Source organism: Bradysia coprophila, chromosome II (genome assembly GCF_014529535.1).
Source record: "Bradysia coprophila strain Holo2 chromosome II, BU_Bcop_v1, whole genome shotgun sequence".
Classification (NCBI taxonomy): Eukaryota; Metazoa; Arthropoda; class Insecta; order Diptera; family Sciaridae; genus Bradysia; species Bradysia coprophila.
Window position 1 is genome coordinate 1,686,697 of NC_050735.1, and position 15,562 is coordinate 1,702,258.

At 39.5% G+C, this 15,562-nt stretch overlaps 3 protein-coding genes and 1 long non-coding RNA gene across 10 annotated transcripts in view; 2 read left to right on the plus strand and 2 right to left on the minus strand.

Moving 5' to 3' along the window:
* On the plus strand, positions 1-9,720 carry LOC119076807 (UDP-glucosyltransferase 2-like). Of its 5 annotated transcripts, XM_037183898.1 has the most exons (6): positions 26-219; positions 272-790; positions 849-1,339; positions 1,504-1,562; positions 1,623-2,041; positions 3,113-3,144. In XM_037183898.1, exons 1-5 carry the CDS (start codon positions 116-118, stop codon positions 2,022-2,024), a joined length of 1,575 nt encoding a protein of 524 aa, XP_037039793.1. In that variant the 5' UTR covers positions 26-115; the 3' UTR covers positions 2,025-2,041; positions 3,113-3,144. The 5 variants fall into 5 exon arrangements, with proteins under 5 accessions (XP_037040047.1, XP_037039878.1, XP_037039793.1 ...); XM_037184152.1 differs by lacking the exons at positions 272-790; positions 849-1,339; positions 1,504-1,562; positions 1,623-2,041; positions 3,113-3,144 and adding exons at positions 7,977-8,495; positions 8,554-9,044; positions 9,107-9,165; positions 9,222-9,720 and having other exon boundaries at positions 1-219; XM_037183983.1 differs by lacking the exons at positions 1,504-1,562; positions 1,623-2,041; positions 3,113-3,144 and adding exons at positions 9,107-9,165; positions 9,222-9,678 and having other exon boundaries at positions 21-219.
* LOC119077161 overlaps positions 1,255-15,562 on the minus strand; it is a 25,394-nt gene continuing 11,086 nt past the window's right edge. The window contains exon 3 of the long non-coding RNA XR_005087763.1: positions 1,255-1,394. This is a non-coding gene — a long non-coding RNA (uncharacterized LOC119077161). The remainder of the gene's footprint in view (positions 1,395-15,562) is intronic.
* LOC119076454 (probable DNA helicase MCM9) lies at positions 3,585-7,060 on the plus strand. 3 transcript variants are annotated; one of them, XM_037183417.1, is made up of 8 exons: positions 3,585-3,759; positions 3,818-4,077; positions 4,146-4,366; positions 4,464-4,561; positions 4,727-5,165; positions 5,222-5,368; positions 5,434-6,488; positions 6,612-7,060. In XM_037183417.1, the coding sequence occupies exons 1-8, from the start codon at positions 3,668-3,670 to the stop codon at positions 6,991-6,993; spliced, it is 2,694 nt and encodes an 897-aa protein (XP_037039312.1). In that variant the 5' UTR covers positions 3,585-3,667; the 3' UTR covers positions 6,994-7,060. The 3 variants fall into 3 exon arrangements, with proteins under 3 accessions (XP_037039312.1, XP_037039229.1, XP_037039155.1); XM_037183334.1 differs by having other exon boundaries at positions 5,434-6,849; positions 6,885-7,045; XM_037183260.1 differs by having other exon boundaries at positions 5,434-7,060.
* LOC119077078 (E3 ubiquitin-protein ligase Iruka) lies at positions 11,436-15,318 on the minus strand. The gene is made up of 5 exons (XM_037184274.1): positions 14,988-15,318; positions 13,668-13,772; positions 13,129-13,602; positions 12,934-13,057; positions 11,436-12,015 (listed from the first exon to the last, which is right to left on the minus strand). The coding sequence occupies exons 1-5, from the start codon at positions 15,081-15,083 to the stop codon at positions 11,774-11,776; spliced, it is 1,041 nt and encodes a 346-aa protein (XP_037040169.1). The 5' UTR covers positions 15,084-15,318; the 3' UTR covers positions 11,436-11,773.

Below are 15,562 nucleotides of genomic sequence, written 5' to 3' on the forward strand. Positions count from 1 at the left end.
ACTAACTATTGTCGTATCAACTTAACTTTAAATTGCTTGTTCTAGCCAGACATTCATTCATGGCTAGGAAGTGTGTACAGATGCATCTGAACATCTACATCTAATTGAGTCAAATATGAAATTCAGACAAGTCATCTTCTTCTCCGCTCTGCCGTTTTTCGTGTCGGCTGCTAACATTCTGGGTTTGATGGGTGTTCCATCCCCGTCGCATCATAACTGGTATTACGTAGACCATCAAATTGTGATTTGCATAAAACATTTTTTCTCGTAGGAATCGAAACGTATTTTACAGACTAGCGGCTAGTGGTCATAATCTAACGATTCTATCTGCCGATGTCGATAGAGAAAAAACGCCTGGTGTTCATTACATTTGGGCTGAGAAGGTCTACTCAAGTCTCTACAATGGATCAGAAGCTATAAATATAATGGATATGGCGGATGAAAGTCCGTATAAAGCAGTTGTATCATTTTATGGCTGGGTGCAAGCTAGCTGCGAGGGATACTACAAGTCCAAAGGATTTCAAACCTTATTGGACTATCCCGACAATTTCAAATTTGATTTGATTTTGGTGGATTATTCATGTGAACCGTGTCTGATAGGCTTCAGTAAGAAATTCAATTATCCACCCACAGTGGGATTGAGTGCATTTAGTGTTCCTCATTACACTTATCACTACATTGGTGGGCACAGACAGTTTTCATACGTTCCACATTTCGATGCTGAATACGGAGGTAGAATGAATTTTTTCCAGCGTTTAGATAACTTCCTGTTGTACATGTGGGACGATTGGTGAGACTAGCGACGAAGGTGAGTTCATTTGTACGTAATTATGATTTTGTTTCCTTAGGTATTCGTCGTACAAAGTCTTACCTCAACTAGACACAGCAATGAAAGCTGCCTTTAATGATCCAAATCTACCAGGCGGTCGAACCCTCTTACAAAAAATGATTCTAACTCTTTGCAACACCCACTTTTCGATTGAGAAACTGGAACCCTTACCACCAAACATTATTCCTGTCGGTGGACTTCAAATCCAAGAACCCAAACCGCTAGACAAGGACTTATTGCAATTCGTTGAAAAAGCGAAGAAAGGTGTCGTTCTCTTCTCGCTAGGCACCAACATGAAAAGTGAATTTATGGATGAAACTCGTACGAAAGCTTTCGTAGAAGCTTTCAGCCAGTTACCCGATTACAATTTCATCTGGAAATATGAATCCGATCTGGGAATACCTTTGCCATCGAATGTAAAAACCCTGGGATGGGTGCGTCAAAATGATATTTTGGCTCATCCTAAAACGAAAGCTTTCATATCACATTGTGGATTGCTGGGAACTCAAGGTAGGATTTATCAGACCAACGCTGAACGGAGTTGAAAATCTCAGATGTTTCCAATCTATGTTTTCAGCCACAGCTGTGGAAGGATACATGGTGAGATTTTCAACTCTTCTGTTAAAAAATGAAACGTTTTTAATTTTCATTTTGATTTGAAAATCGAATTTCAGAAGCCTCTTGGTACGGAATCCCTGTCGTTGGGATACCATTCTTTGCGGATCAGCATCGCGTAATGCTTGGGTTTATAAATTTCTTCTCTAGTTTCTCATTTTCCTCGTCATAATTTCAGAACATACGAAATGGTGTCCGCGAAGGAACCAGTGTTCACTTAAATTATTTCACATTGAGTGTCGACTCAATAAAGACAGCCGTAACAGAAGCTATTGAAAATCCAAAGTACTTCCGAAATGCGCAACGCCGTTCTAGTCTCTTCCGCGATCAGCCGGAGAAACCGATAGATCGTGCCACATTCTGGATCGAATGGGTCATGAGGCATGCGGACGAATATTCGGTAATTCAACTGCCGATAAATGATTTGGGAATCATTGTGTCGCACAGTTATGATGTCATTGGATTTTTGTTGGCCGTAGCGACATTGATTGCGGCGATTCTTTTTTACATTGTGAAGAGGATGCTGTTGATGGTGCGAGCGACTGATAACAAAACTCATGTCAAACAAAAGAAGCATTAAGCCGTAGCATTTTATTGTGTTAAAGTACAAAGTACTATGATTAACCTTAACTGACTCAAGCATTCAAATAAACGAAAAGAAATATTATACACCTGTATTGGTATGCATATACAATTATTAACCATTGGTTAATTTATTACTAGCGTTGAGTTGCACTATATTCCTTTTACTTGCGTAAATAGAAGACGTAAGACGTGTGCGGGATTGACGACCCATTGGTCGAGGCCCAAATTAATGTGCAGTTGGCATCCTTCTTCAGGTCAGTTCGTGTGGTTTGACTCGTTTTATTCTCCTTACTTCCTTTGTAATATCACGGCAGAGTAAAAGTAACCCTGGCAGGAGCGGTTCATTATGGAAACGTCAAATGAGGGACCTAATCCTTTGTATGAAAATGAACTCAAATGAACACTGACATAAGTTGAAAAATTTAATTCGCAAAAAACATAGGCCTACTAGATTATTCAGGTCCCTAGTCAAACAAGCGCTCCTGCCTGGGTTACTTTTACTCTGCCGTGGTAATATCTAATAAAGATAGGATGGCTTCTACGTTTTTATGGTTATGAAGTCTCTTCTCGTGTCTTATGGCGTTTTCCCGAATCACGTCGGCCACCCATTGAATTTTTAAGTCTCGGTGTTTTTCCTTATTTGTCACGTAACGATAAGCATTGGTGATCATGCGTAGGAAGTTGTTTTGACTTGTTTGTATTATATACGTGTTTGATTTCTTAGCATAGCCCCAAAGCGCTGAGCCGTACAATTGGTGCGAATATTAATTTGTAAATCAATTTTTTGCAATACAGGTTTAATTTAGAATTAGATCCAACCAACCAGTACATCTCGTTTTGTGCTTCACTTGTTGAGATTTTTGTTTCACATGATGTTTTTCCAGTTAAGTTTGCTGATTCTGCCTGTGGAACAGGAATTCCATTTTGGTATATGAGGAGATTGCTATTTATAGGTCGCAATTCAAAAGTGACATGATTGGATTTTCCCTCGTCGACTTTTATTTTCCAATCAATAGTCCGATTGAAGAGAAATATGAATTGGTTTTCATTTAGAGAAATATCCTGACGTTGACCTATGCATGCCAATTTTCTGAAAGAAAAGGTTAAGACAACCCTGAGTTGATCACGAAGGCAGTGACACACAATGGCATCAACGGCTGCGAAGTTTATATGTAAAATGAAACTTAACAAAAACAAAATTCTGAATCAGCAGTTTGTTCGCAATTCCCAAGGTAAATATAGTGAGGAGGTAATGCCATTCAGACGCGCGGCCTAGCACATAAGTTCGATGCCAATGACATCTTTATTTAAAATGGTTGACTACGATTACGATTTACTTGTATTTCACAAAAATATTTTCGCTGTCTCATAACAGATGACCCGACTTTCTATTCCATTTTTTGCTTTCAACGAAGAAATGAGATGGCGTTTGTATCGAACTTTCGAGCCAAAGCACATCTGATTCGGTTATATATGGCATTACCTCCTCACTATATTTACCTTGGAAATTCCCTCTCTTTTTTGCATATGTCACTCATACATACGTCATGTCAGAGTTGTATTTTGTTATCACTTCATTAGAATTGTAAACACAACCGGTGTGCATGTTTGTTGATTTGTTCAGTGATTTACTATTCAATGGAACTCTATTTGCTTACTTATCACAAAAGTGATATCGTCGACATTCTAAACAATTGCGACGATTCTATTGATTCCTCTATTTCCGTCAAGTAAGAATTCAATGACAATGAACTCATCGGCAATGTTTCCCTATGTTGTCGTTTTTAGTCTAACTCATTTGCATCAAACTAATCCGGAACTATTTACCGACGTTGTGAACGACATCCACAAAGAATCACTAAAATGGAGCGACGTTGTGGTCGATCTGCAAAAACGCTTTGCCGAGACTGATGAGGAATTCCTCGAACAGGACTGGTTAATTAAAGAGAATTGCCGGGTGCGATTCAACAATTTACCGGAACATGATTTCCGCAATCGACTTTCGTTTCCGTCAAATGACGATGTTGGTAAATTTGTCCAGATTCGGGGTAAGATGAGGCGAAACACATCCAGTACTTGGACCCAATGTTAGTCTTCAGAAATAAATTCATTACAGGAACTGTCCTGCGAACGACCCAGCCAAAGTTTTTAGAATACAAAACGGTTTACATTTGCGGACGTTGCAAAAACACTATTACTATCGAAGGAGATTACGGAAAGTATTATATTGTGGCTCCGCCAAACAAATGCCCTAATGGATGCACGGGAAGACCTTACTCAGATACGACGAATGCTGTTAACAAAAACTTCATTACCTATCAGGAGATTAAAATTATGGTACGTGATGTGTGTACTGATTTATAACGATCGATTTCTTGACTCGTCTTCCATCTAAAATCATCGACCGTCTCATTTCCATAAAATATGGTTTTAGGAAGCAGTGTCCAAGAAAAGTACACCGTCGGTGATGGATGTAACGTTGGATGACGATTTGGTTGAGAGCTGCCAACCTGGGGACAGCGTAACCATTTGGTTCGTAGTCACATTTTACCAGAGAAATGATAAGAGATAGCGCTGCGTGGGCCCAGCAACGCAATCTGTTATTATTTCTCAACATTTTTCAAACTTCCCCTACTATGCGATGTTGTAGCATAAAACGGCAGAAGTGAAATCCACTAACGTCATACTGTCTTTCAGCGGAACGGTTGAGTCTCGCTATACATTTGGTCAGCGAATAGAAATAAAAGTTGTCGTCCGAGCGAATAGCGTTAATAATAAGATGAAGCAGGTGAATATTGGCAACGAATTGCCCGAGCATTTACTTTGTCTGCGCGCCGAATGGAATGAATTTATCGAAAAACATGGAGAACTTGGTGCTAGAGATATGATCGTCCAAAGTATTTGCCCAGACGTTCATGGAATGTATTTGGCGAAGCTGGCTGTTGCATTAGCTATCTGCAGTGGCTCTTCGTCAGCTGTGTCTGGAATGCGGAATCATTCGCATGTGTTGTTGATCGGTGATCCAGGACTAGCCAAATCAAGATTGCTTAAATTTGCTTCGGCTGTCTCTACTCGCTGTAGCTTCGCAACGGGTTCGGGTGTTTCATCGGCTGGTTTAACAGCTGCGGCAATTCAGGTAAATTACTCGAAGAATACGGAGTAAATTGACTAACACATTCGATGTTTTGGCAGGAAGGAGGGGAGTGGCAACTAGAGGCTGGTGCGTTACCGTTAGCCGATAATGGCATTTGTTGCATTGATGAATTTAATATGATGTCTGAGTCGGACAAAGCATCGCTTCACGAAGCTATGGAGCAGCAAACTATTCACATATCGAAAGTATGAATTGATCTCTGGATCTGGGCAAAATTTTGAAGTGAAACTTACTTTCATTCCGTTAACAGGCTGGCATCGCATGCAAACTGAATACTCGTTGTACAATAATAGCGGCAACCAATCCCAAAAATCTGTATTCCATGTCCGATCATGAAGGAACCTCAGCCATCAACCTTGGTCTAGCGTCATCGTTGCTTAGCCGTTTCGATTTGGTTCTCATTTTGCGTGACGAACGGAATAGGGAATGGGATACCAGAGTGGCCAATCACATTTTTTATGAAATTGAACCGACGCTTGGTGAAAACCTTTACGATCTTGCTAGATTGCAAGCTCACTTTTCCGCCGTCCGAGATTTTGATCCAGTTTTAACTGAAGGTGCAACTCGAATACTAAAGGCGTATTATCTGGCATGCCGTGCGGATGAAGACAGAGATGCAGGAAGGACTACGATACGCTTTAATGATAGTTTGTACCGTCTGGCAAAAGCGCATGCGAAACTGTTGTTTCGAAGTGAAGTGACCGAAATTGATGCAGTGATAGTCGTTATGTTGATGGAATCATCATTTGGATTCGGTAGAATTTTGCAGCCAAAAAATGTTCTTCACAAAGATTTACCGCTGGGACCGAGCGATGATCAAATAATTGAGCTGATGGACAGATTGAACTTGGAAAGGATAAATCCTCCCAGGACACATAATTTGCATTCCACCTCGCTTACACCTAACTTACAATTAAGAGCCGATACAACTTCGAACAAGGAGAATGAAACTATAAATCGTCGAAGTGAAACTGAAGTATCGAATACACCAACTATTTTCAACAATGTACAAGAACGGAATACTGGTGCACAAGTCCCGGGAAAACCAACATATTCGAAAAGGTATACTGTGCAGAAAAGACAATTGAATCGCTCTCTGTCGAACGAAAATATTTCAATTCTGCCAGCCCATTATACTCAAAGTGCAAAGACTCAACCGATTGAAGCGAACCCGTCAACGCATCACTGGAAAAGATTTCGAATGGATTTGAACGATGAAGAATTGGATCAATTATTCACATTGGATGAGCCAACGCCGAAAGTGAACGTTGTTGACAGGATCTCCAACGGCATCAATGTTCCAGCGAGCGTTCGAACTTTTGGAAACCAATCGACTCACAACCAATCAGATAGCGGTTTATTCACATTGGATGAGTCAATGCCGAAAATCACGGAAGATAGCATTGTCGACAGGGTGTCTAACGTCATCGATGTTCCAACGAGTGTTCGAATTTTTGGAAACCCATCGAATGACGACGAACTAGATACATTATTCACATTGGATGAGCCGACGCTAACGCCAACTGAAGTGAGTGTTCTTAGTGATGTTGCAAGTGTTCCGGTTCTAAACAACTCGTCGAACGACGACGAATTAGATCGAGTGTTCACATTGGACGAACCGACTCTTACAGCGGAAATAAATCGTGTCAGTCAGGTCACCGACAATGTTCTAGCGAATTTGCCCATACCGATCCATGAAAGCGCATCGAATGTTCAACAAAGTGAAAGAGTGGAACAGCCGCATCGATTTCGAATTTTCAATAATTGTACCGATGAAGATCTGGCTGCTTTGGATGATTTAGATTTTTAATTTAATTTATTGTTGCATGTTGTCTGTCTGTGATGATATTTTGTAGAGTGAATACATGTACTTGAAACAACTCTCATTTTTGTGTCGATTACAATCACCTTTAACAACGACTACTTAGAGATAGAACCATCGGAAATTCACCGGCCCGGGCCCGGGACTGAAACAGTACTCGAACTCGGGCGGATTTCCAAAATTCGGTTCAGCCCTTCATAATAAGAAAAAATTTCGACACAGCGACAAATTCGCAATATTCTCTTCGAGCTGTTTAAGTGGCTATTTGTCGTATCTCTCGCTTCTTCACAACAATTTTTGGTTTATCACTAATTTAAAATAAAACCAACTCCCCCAGTCAGGACCAGTTTCTTAAAAAACGGATCATAGCGGGCTGAGATTCCGGATCTCCTGGGTTTGTGTGGGGTTTCAAAGTAATCGATTCAAGACCGACTTAGTCGGGTCAGGTTTTAGACAAATCGGTTCAGGTTTTAGACAAATATCGGCCCGCATATCTCTACTACTACTTTGATATTCATACTTTATATCAAAACAGATAAGACCAGCAAGTAATTAGAAGCATTGCGCTGTTATACTTATATGCTAGATATTGAAAAATATTATTAGCAAAGATGTGAGATCACTCACAATGTCCACTTTACAGGTGCACAGCACATGGAGCCTATTATTGTACATACAACACCTCGATTTTGGTGCGATTAAATTTAATTTGCTCATTTCATTCATTCGTTCGTACTAGGCACCTTTTGTCGAGTGTTACGCAATTTCTGTATCTAATCGGTTCAAGCATGAGTTTAAAGCAAATTTTTATTTTTTTTATTTTGCCACTGTACGTGTCAGCTGCTAATATTCTGGGTTTGATGAGTGTCCCATCTGCATCGCATCATAATTGGTATTTTACATAAATCGATCGCATTGTGTAGTGCTGTGCCTTGTGTGATTTTCAAAAAAAAAACCATTTCCTCACACAGGAATCGAAACATCTTCTATAAGCTAGCCGCTAGAGGTCATAATCTGACGATTCTATCGGCCGATGTCGATAGAGATGCAACTCCTGGTGTGCATTATATTTGGGCCGAAGAGGTCTACTCACATCTATACAACGGATCACGCGGTTTTAACTTGATGGATATGACTAAAGAAGGACCGTTCGAAGAATTGCTTTCATTTTATGGTTGGCTTAGAAGGAGCTGCGAGGGATACTACAAGTCGAAAGGATTTCAAACTTTATTGGATTACCCCGATGACTTTAAATTTGACTTAATTTTGGTGGACTATTCATGCGAACCGTGCTTGTTAGGCTTCAGTAAAAAATTCAATTATCCGCCGACAGTGGGAGTGAGTGCATTCAGTTTGCCACACTATACGTACCATTTTGTGGGTGGTCATCGTCACTTTTCATACGTACCACATTTCAATGCGGAATACGAAAGTAAAATGAACTTTATCGAGCGTCTAGACAACTTTTTGTTGTACATGTGGGACGATTGGTGAGACTTCCGACGAAATCGAGTTCGTTTCATCTAAATTATTCGCTTGTGTTCATAGGTTCTACTTATACAAATTCCTACCTCAACAAGATGTAGCAATGAAAGCTGCCTTTAATGACCCGAATCTACCGGACGTTCGAACTCTTTTGAGAAAAATAATTTTAGCTCTTTGCAACACACACTATTCGATTCAAAAATCGGAACCGCTACCACCAAACATTATTCCGGTCGGAGGACTTCAAATACAAGAACCCAAACCGCTAGACAAAGACTTATTGGAGTTCGTTCAAGAAGCCAAGAAAGGTGTGGTCCTCTTCTCGTTAGGTACCAACATGAGAAGTGAGTTTATGGACGAGGCTCGTAAGAAAGCTTTCGTAGAAGCTTTCAGGCAGTTACCAGATTACAATTTCATCTGGAAATATGAATCTGACCTGGGAATACATTTGCCATCGAATGTAAAAATTCTGGCTTGGGTGCGACAGAATGATATTTTGGCTCATCCTAGAACGAAAGCCTTCATGTCACATTGTGGACTGTTGGGAACTCAAGGTGGGATGAGATTTATTAGACCAAGAAACTTAGTGTTACAAATTTTGCGATAAAAATTTCAGAATCAGTTTGGTACGGAATTCCTGTTGTTGGGATCCCACTCTTTACCGATCAGCATCGTGTAATTATTGTGCTTAACGAAAATCTCTCCTCTCATTACCTTTGTCATCATTTCAGAATATGAAGAATGGTGTCCGCGAAGGGACCACTGTTCATTTAGATTATTTAACATTAAGTGTCGAATCTATAAAGGCAGCTGTGACAGAAGCTATAGAAAATCCAAAATACTTACGAAATGCACAAAGACGTTCACGTCTGTTCCGCGATCAACCAGAGACGCCGATAGATCGTGCCGCATTCTGGGTCGAATGGGTCATGAGGCATGCGGATGAATATTCAGTAATTCAGCTGCCGATAAATGATTTGGGAATCATTGTGTCGCACAGTTACGATGTCATCGGTTTTTTGTTGGCCGTCCCGATACTGATTGTGGCGATGTTTTTGTACATTGTAAGGAGAGTGGTTATGACGGTGAGAAAGAGTGATGGGAAAACTAACGTCAAACAAAAGGAACATTAGCAACTACACTTAGACAAGGCATGGCTAGTAATGTTTGTAGAACATTCGGACACCAAAAGATTTTTGTTGGTCCGTTTGTTGTTAATGCCAATTAGACATTAAACACACAGATTAGCAAGTAATGCTTTGACTGCACGAGTTTTTTGTGATTGATTTTAGACCTGAAACTGTCTTTGTGAAAACATTTTCCCAAATTTTTTCATATTTCCTCAAATGAAAAAAAAAATGAAAATTAGCAAAAATAGGTGGAAAACCTTTCGTTATAGTCCTAATCAATTTGTTAGTAAAAGATTTTACTGACTCCTAGCACGATTCCATACACCCAGAGCCTGATCATTACTCATCGAGTCTCGGATGGTGATTGTTGTGAAATTGTAAAACTTCGCAAAGTAAGAAACATTTCTTCTGTTACCTTTGTGATTAACCGCTAGAAGAGCTCTAGAAAATTCGAAAATTTAGATTGTCAGGCCCGCAAGATCTTCTAACAAAATGTTGATTTTCGCATTCTTCATTTCTTCATTTGGCTCAACACCAATTTAAAGTGTCTACGATGCGTGACAATGTCGTGACATGCGTAATCCTGCAAGTGTATTCCAAGCTGAAATTATAGACATTGCTCAGAGATCGTTACAAATGACTACTTCAGTACGGCCATATGCAACTTCATTGATAGCCAAGCGGCAATGAAATCACTGGCCAAAAAATATGTTCACATCTTCATTCGCTCTAGGATGTCCATACGCTCTAGACTCACTGACCAAAACATGTCAAGTTTGTGTTACCGGCCACAGTGGGTTCGAAACAGCAGATGACCTTTCGAGAACAGCATCGAGCACTTCGCTGTATGGACTCGAACCAGGTATTCCCGTCTCGCTTTCAACTCTCTTCTCCTTCGTAAATTAATGGAAGGCAAGGGCTTTCGAGAATGGCTTTCGAAATACAGATAGCGATGCAAGCAAGAATTGCATTACAATCTGTCCAAGATTCTCCAAATACTTCCTCTCTCTTTGTAGGATGATCGTAAAAAGACTAACAGATATCTTAACACGCCAATGTTCGCTGAATTATCACCTGAAAGACTCGCCAAACTGCGATAGGTGCGGAAACAGTGAAACTGTCTTCGTGATGAATCGTAATAGATTCTTGGGTAATTTTACCCTTGTCAAAGTATTGGTTTCTCTTTCAACATGTTGTGATGTGAGTGAGAAGACCGAAGACCAGTTTATTATAACTTGCTCCAACTTGTCAAAATATTTCTTTCTCTTTCATCATAATTACTCTATTCCGCGACCCGATGAGGCACAAAATTTGCTGTAACACAAAAATTGTGGACAAGTTTGCAAGGGAAACACTAAGTTTGTTCGGAGAACACTTGCAAGATTTTTGTTTTCTGATCCATGCACTTTGCACCTATATTTTTTAACAGAGACATTTTCCATGCAAAGCGAGGATACATGGTTAATCTGTTAATCACAAACATAATTTTTATGAATCCAAACGGTTAATCGGTGATTAACATTGATTAACCGCTATATTTCACGTTTATTTGTAGTTTAGCGACGATTACCCCGGTTAAATGCTGGTAAATCACCAATTCATCATCATGTTAATCACTGGTTAATCATGTTAATCATATTAATCACATCAATAAAAAAGAGTAGTTTCCCCCTCGATGCAAACTATTCCCACCAAATCTTCGACTCAGGTAAATCAGAAACCTTTTCGTCAACAAGTAACTTACTCCGACCTCAACCCCTCAACGACAATTGTATACAATGGCCACAATTTCAATTCAAATTCATTACACGTCCGTTTTGTTACATTCAATTTTAATTTCATCCATTTTGGGACCTTGATGTTGGTTTTTCCGTTTTTTTATAGTATAAAGTTTTACAATGGGAGAGTGGTTAATGAAAAGCGATGCATGGAATTTTTTCATTTTTTGTTTTTTTTTTGTTCATAAAATTGGTTACGATAATAATTGTAAAGTGCCATGCAAAACACTCTGCAAAAAAATTGCAATTCAACAAAATTAAATGAAAAAGAAAATGATTTCCAATTCAAAATTCAGACACGCTGTATGTAATAACCAACACATATCGCATCGCTTTTTACGTAATTTTTCTTTAAATTACAAATTTCTGTTTCCTTTAATCAAATTCGTAATCAATGTTACCATCGTCATCCCGCATACGTTCATTTGTCGACTGTGACGGTGGTGCGGGCGGTGGCTGTTGTTGTCGTCGGGTCAGGCTACGAGTTCGTCTTATTGAGGATGCCGTACGGTTCGATGGTTGGGTAATATTGGGTGTATTATAGGACGCATTATTACTACTGCTACTGCTACTACTACTTGCTCCCATCTCATTTCGATACATGGCAGCTACTGTTCCTAAAATGAGAATGCTTGGGTTAAAATGGCATTATGTCGCTCGCTTCTGACGAGGGATTCTTTTGAAAAACAGAATCTTGAAATCGAACACATTTTCCATTGGACTTTTTTATATGTGCCTAGATTGGTATTGGTCCCTAGAACCCAAAATCACTTTCAAAAAAATTCTTCGAAGCTTGTGTGGCTAGTGTGAGGTGGTCAAAAACCGAAAACTTTCACTTTTCTTACAAAAATTTCTCCAGGCACACGAGCCGTACAGGGTGGTGTGGGGTGTCATTAGAAAGGTAATTGCATGTACTTTCGGGGAAAATAGGGTCTTATTGGGCTTAAAATTCATCCACACAGAGATATGTACAGTTGAGGTTTTCAACCGAAAAAAGACTGAAAACTCACATTTTTCATACAGAAATTTCTCGAGGTACACGAAACGTACATGGTCGTGTGGGGTGTCATATGAAAGGTAATTGCACGTACTTTCAGCAGAAGTAGGGCCTACGGAAGTTTGGTAGCATCTCCGATGCAATATAAGCACTTAAACATTTAAAATTCGCATAAAGCATCAGAAATTTTTGTAAGAGAAGTGCATGTTTTCGGTTTTTGATCACCTCACACTAGCCACACAAGCTTCGAATAATTTTTTTGAAAGTGGTTTTGGTTTCTGGGGTCGAATACCTTATTGGGCATATATAAAAAAGTCCAATGGAAAATGCGCCTGATTTCAAGATTCTGTTTTTCAAAAGAATCCCTCGACTGAACGGGGGACAACAAATAGACTCGAGAGTGGGCGAGAACGATGTCTCGAGTTAAAAAAAAAAATCACAAAAAAACAATGAGTCGAAAGTCTTAATTAAAGATGAGACGGACGGTGCACCTCTGTAACTAGTCGTGCAAAATGTTGTTCACACAAAGAAAACTTACGAAAACTATTCGAAATGTCTGCTTGTGACTGTTCCTCAGGATTATCATTGAGCGTTTTACGGCAAACTGGACATGTACCATGGAGCTCCAACCAAGGAACTATGCAGTTTTCATGGTAGATGTGCTGCAAATAAAAATTGGAAAATTCTACAATCCGTCTCTAAAAACTCATTTTTTTTTGTAAACTCAACCTACCACGCACGGTAATCGTCTAACCGTTTCAGTTATCTGAAAATCTTCCCAGCAAATCGAACATTGCAACTTGGAATTGGCCTGTTCCTCAGTAACAGCAACTTTTGGAATTTCAGCAATTTTATCTTTTGTCAACGGAGGCGGTCCGGTACCGTCCATTTGTGACAACAGTTGTGTAACAATGGTGTCTAGACTATCTCTACTGTACACGTAGTCGCCCGGATTTCCCATAATGTACATGGGTTGACCGGCACCACCTGCACCACCGGTCAGCGATACTATAAAATCCTGAACGATACTATCGAAATCGTGTAAACTGTGTACGCTAAATCTACGACGACGGCGACTACCAGCATCCTGTTGTGATGTCGGTGCAGCGGATGAATCGTTGTTATCATCTACTACGAATAGTTGCTGGTTACCGGCGACTGACATTAAAATCGATGATATTTCATCGGTCAGTCTGGAATTTATATTCTGAAAACATGAACAAGACGATGGTTCAGAGCAGCACTGACAGAAAAATTGTAATTTTCACTTACAAAGTGTGGATCATCTTGCATTTCAACATCGGGATTCGATTCTGGTGCGCGATCAGCTGGTAATGCTTCAACAAATCCACTGGAGCATATTGGGCAGGTGTACTCCTGAAAGTCCAAAAAAAACAAAGAATGAGAGGGCGAATTATAGCGAATGAGAAAACGTTTGTATGCTCAGCGCTTGAGCCTGTTCGTTAGATAAGAGCACTTTCACCGGTTTAATGTGTCGTATAGAATTGTAATGACTTCAACACGTTGCGTTTGAAGCAAACATTGTGTAGCTCGGTAAGAAGGACTGGAATGGGTCAACCCATTTCTGACCTGGAGTTTGAGAACACACAGCAAGGGGCTCGTGTTTTGTATGAAACGTTCGATCAGAATTTTTCGCACATTTTTCACCCGTTTACAGGCAACATAGATCCAGAAGTGTGTTCTGGACAGAGGACAGAGGTTGGTCGATCCATTTTGATCCCAAAACAAAACTTAGAATTCTTTGAATATTTTAAGCTGACTTCGGATTTAAGGTACAGTGTGCTACACAATAGTAGATGTCAGTGTTCTTTCATAGAAATGATTTTGTGTTGACGGCATGAATACTTGTAAAGACATTTCGGTCACATTCAAGCTGAATGGAAAGCGAGAAAAATCACAAACGAGGTGGAAATCGAAAGCCAACCCCACTAAGACTAATAAAATCCTAAAAACTTAAATACTAAAATATTCTGGCAGAGCAGACATGCATTGGACAGGACGAAATTGTCTTATTAGAAATTCATTATTGAAATCGAAAGTTTTTTTTTCTCTGTCTGGTCTAGCTGCACCTTTTTTTTTGTTTGTAACAGCTCTAAAATATTGTTTTGAATGAAGAGGTGGATATTATCCGAAAAACATAAAAAATGCATTCGAATATCATGTACTTCGAGTCACACCAATGGCCAATAACAACACAATAAATTCCTCAATTGATAAATAGACGACTTTGTCATATGTAATAGAAAAAAGACGAATAGTTCACCCAACAAATTCATTGTCTATGAACTGCGCAACTCTTTCACCAAGCGATTGTATTCGCATTATTATAAGGTAGCCGGTGAATTTAGAAAGGAATTTGCTGAAATAAAACATTTACGACAAATTTCAGCCCAATTAGTCATTCAATTCTCCGGCATTGACCGAAATGTTGTTGAATTATTGATTGCGAAAATGCTATCAATTGATTTCCTTGTATTGCATCAGGGAGAGAATGTTACGAGGGGTGAGGTTAACACATAGATGGTGTTAATGATTTCGACACAAAAATGGAAATTAATGGTTAATACTCACTGCAGTTACGTTTTCAACTTCTGCCGAGCACATATGGCAAAAGTATTTATGTGAATTATGAAGTTGATCTTCCAAAACCACCACGGACTCAGCCATTTTTTTTTTCGTTTAAGATTTTTTTTCCTGTCTACAATGTTTAACGCTTATAAATGCAGGCAAATTTTACCGACTTCGTAATTTCTATGTGCGATTTTATACAGTTTCGATTGTAAACCAGTAAATCAATGGCATTTACACGTAAAAAAAGATTTTACAAAAGTCTACGATCGGACCATCGAAAATCGAAACGTCAAGCAGCTTATGGTTTTTTTCAAATACAACACCACCGTTGGCCACATAAGCGCTCGTGTTTGCATCTAGTACAGCTCCTAATCAAAGGATGAACATTTTCTCAGTCTTCGCTCGCTTTAGAGTTTTTGCTCTCATGACCCTCGCGGAACAAACTATACGTTTCGACATGGTAAATATATAAACTGCAGTCTCGTATCATTAATTGCACATCTAGAGCCTTATAAAGCCTAGAGACACTCAATGTCATAAATAACAATTTTTTTGTCGCTTTTAATAGGTTCGGT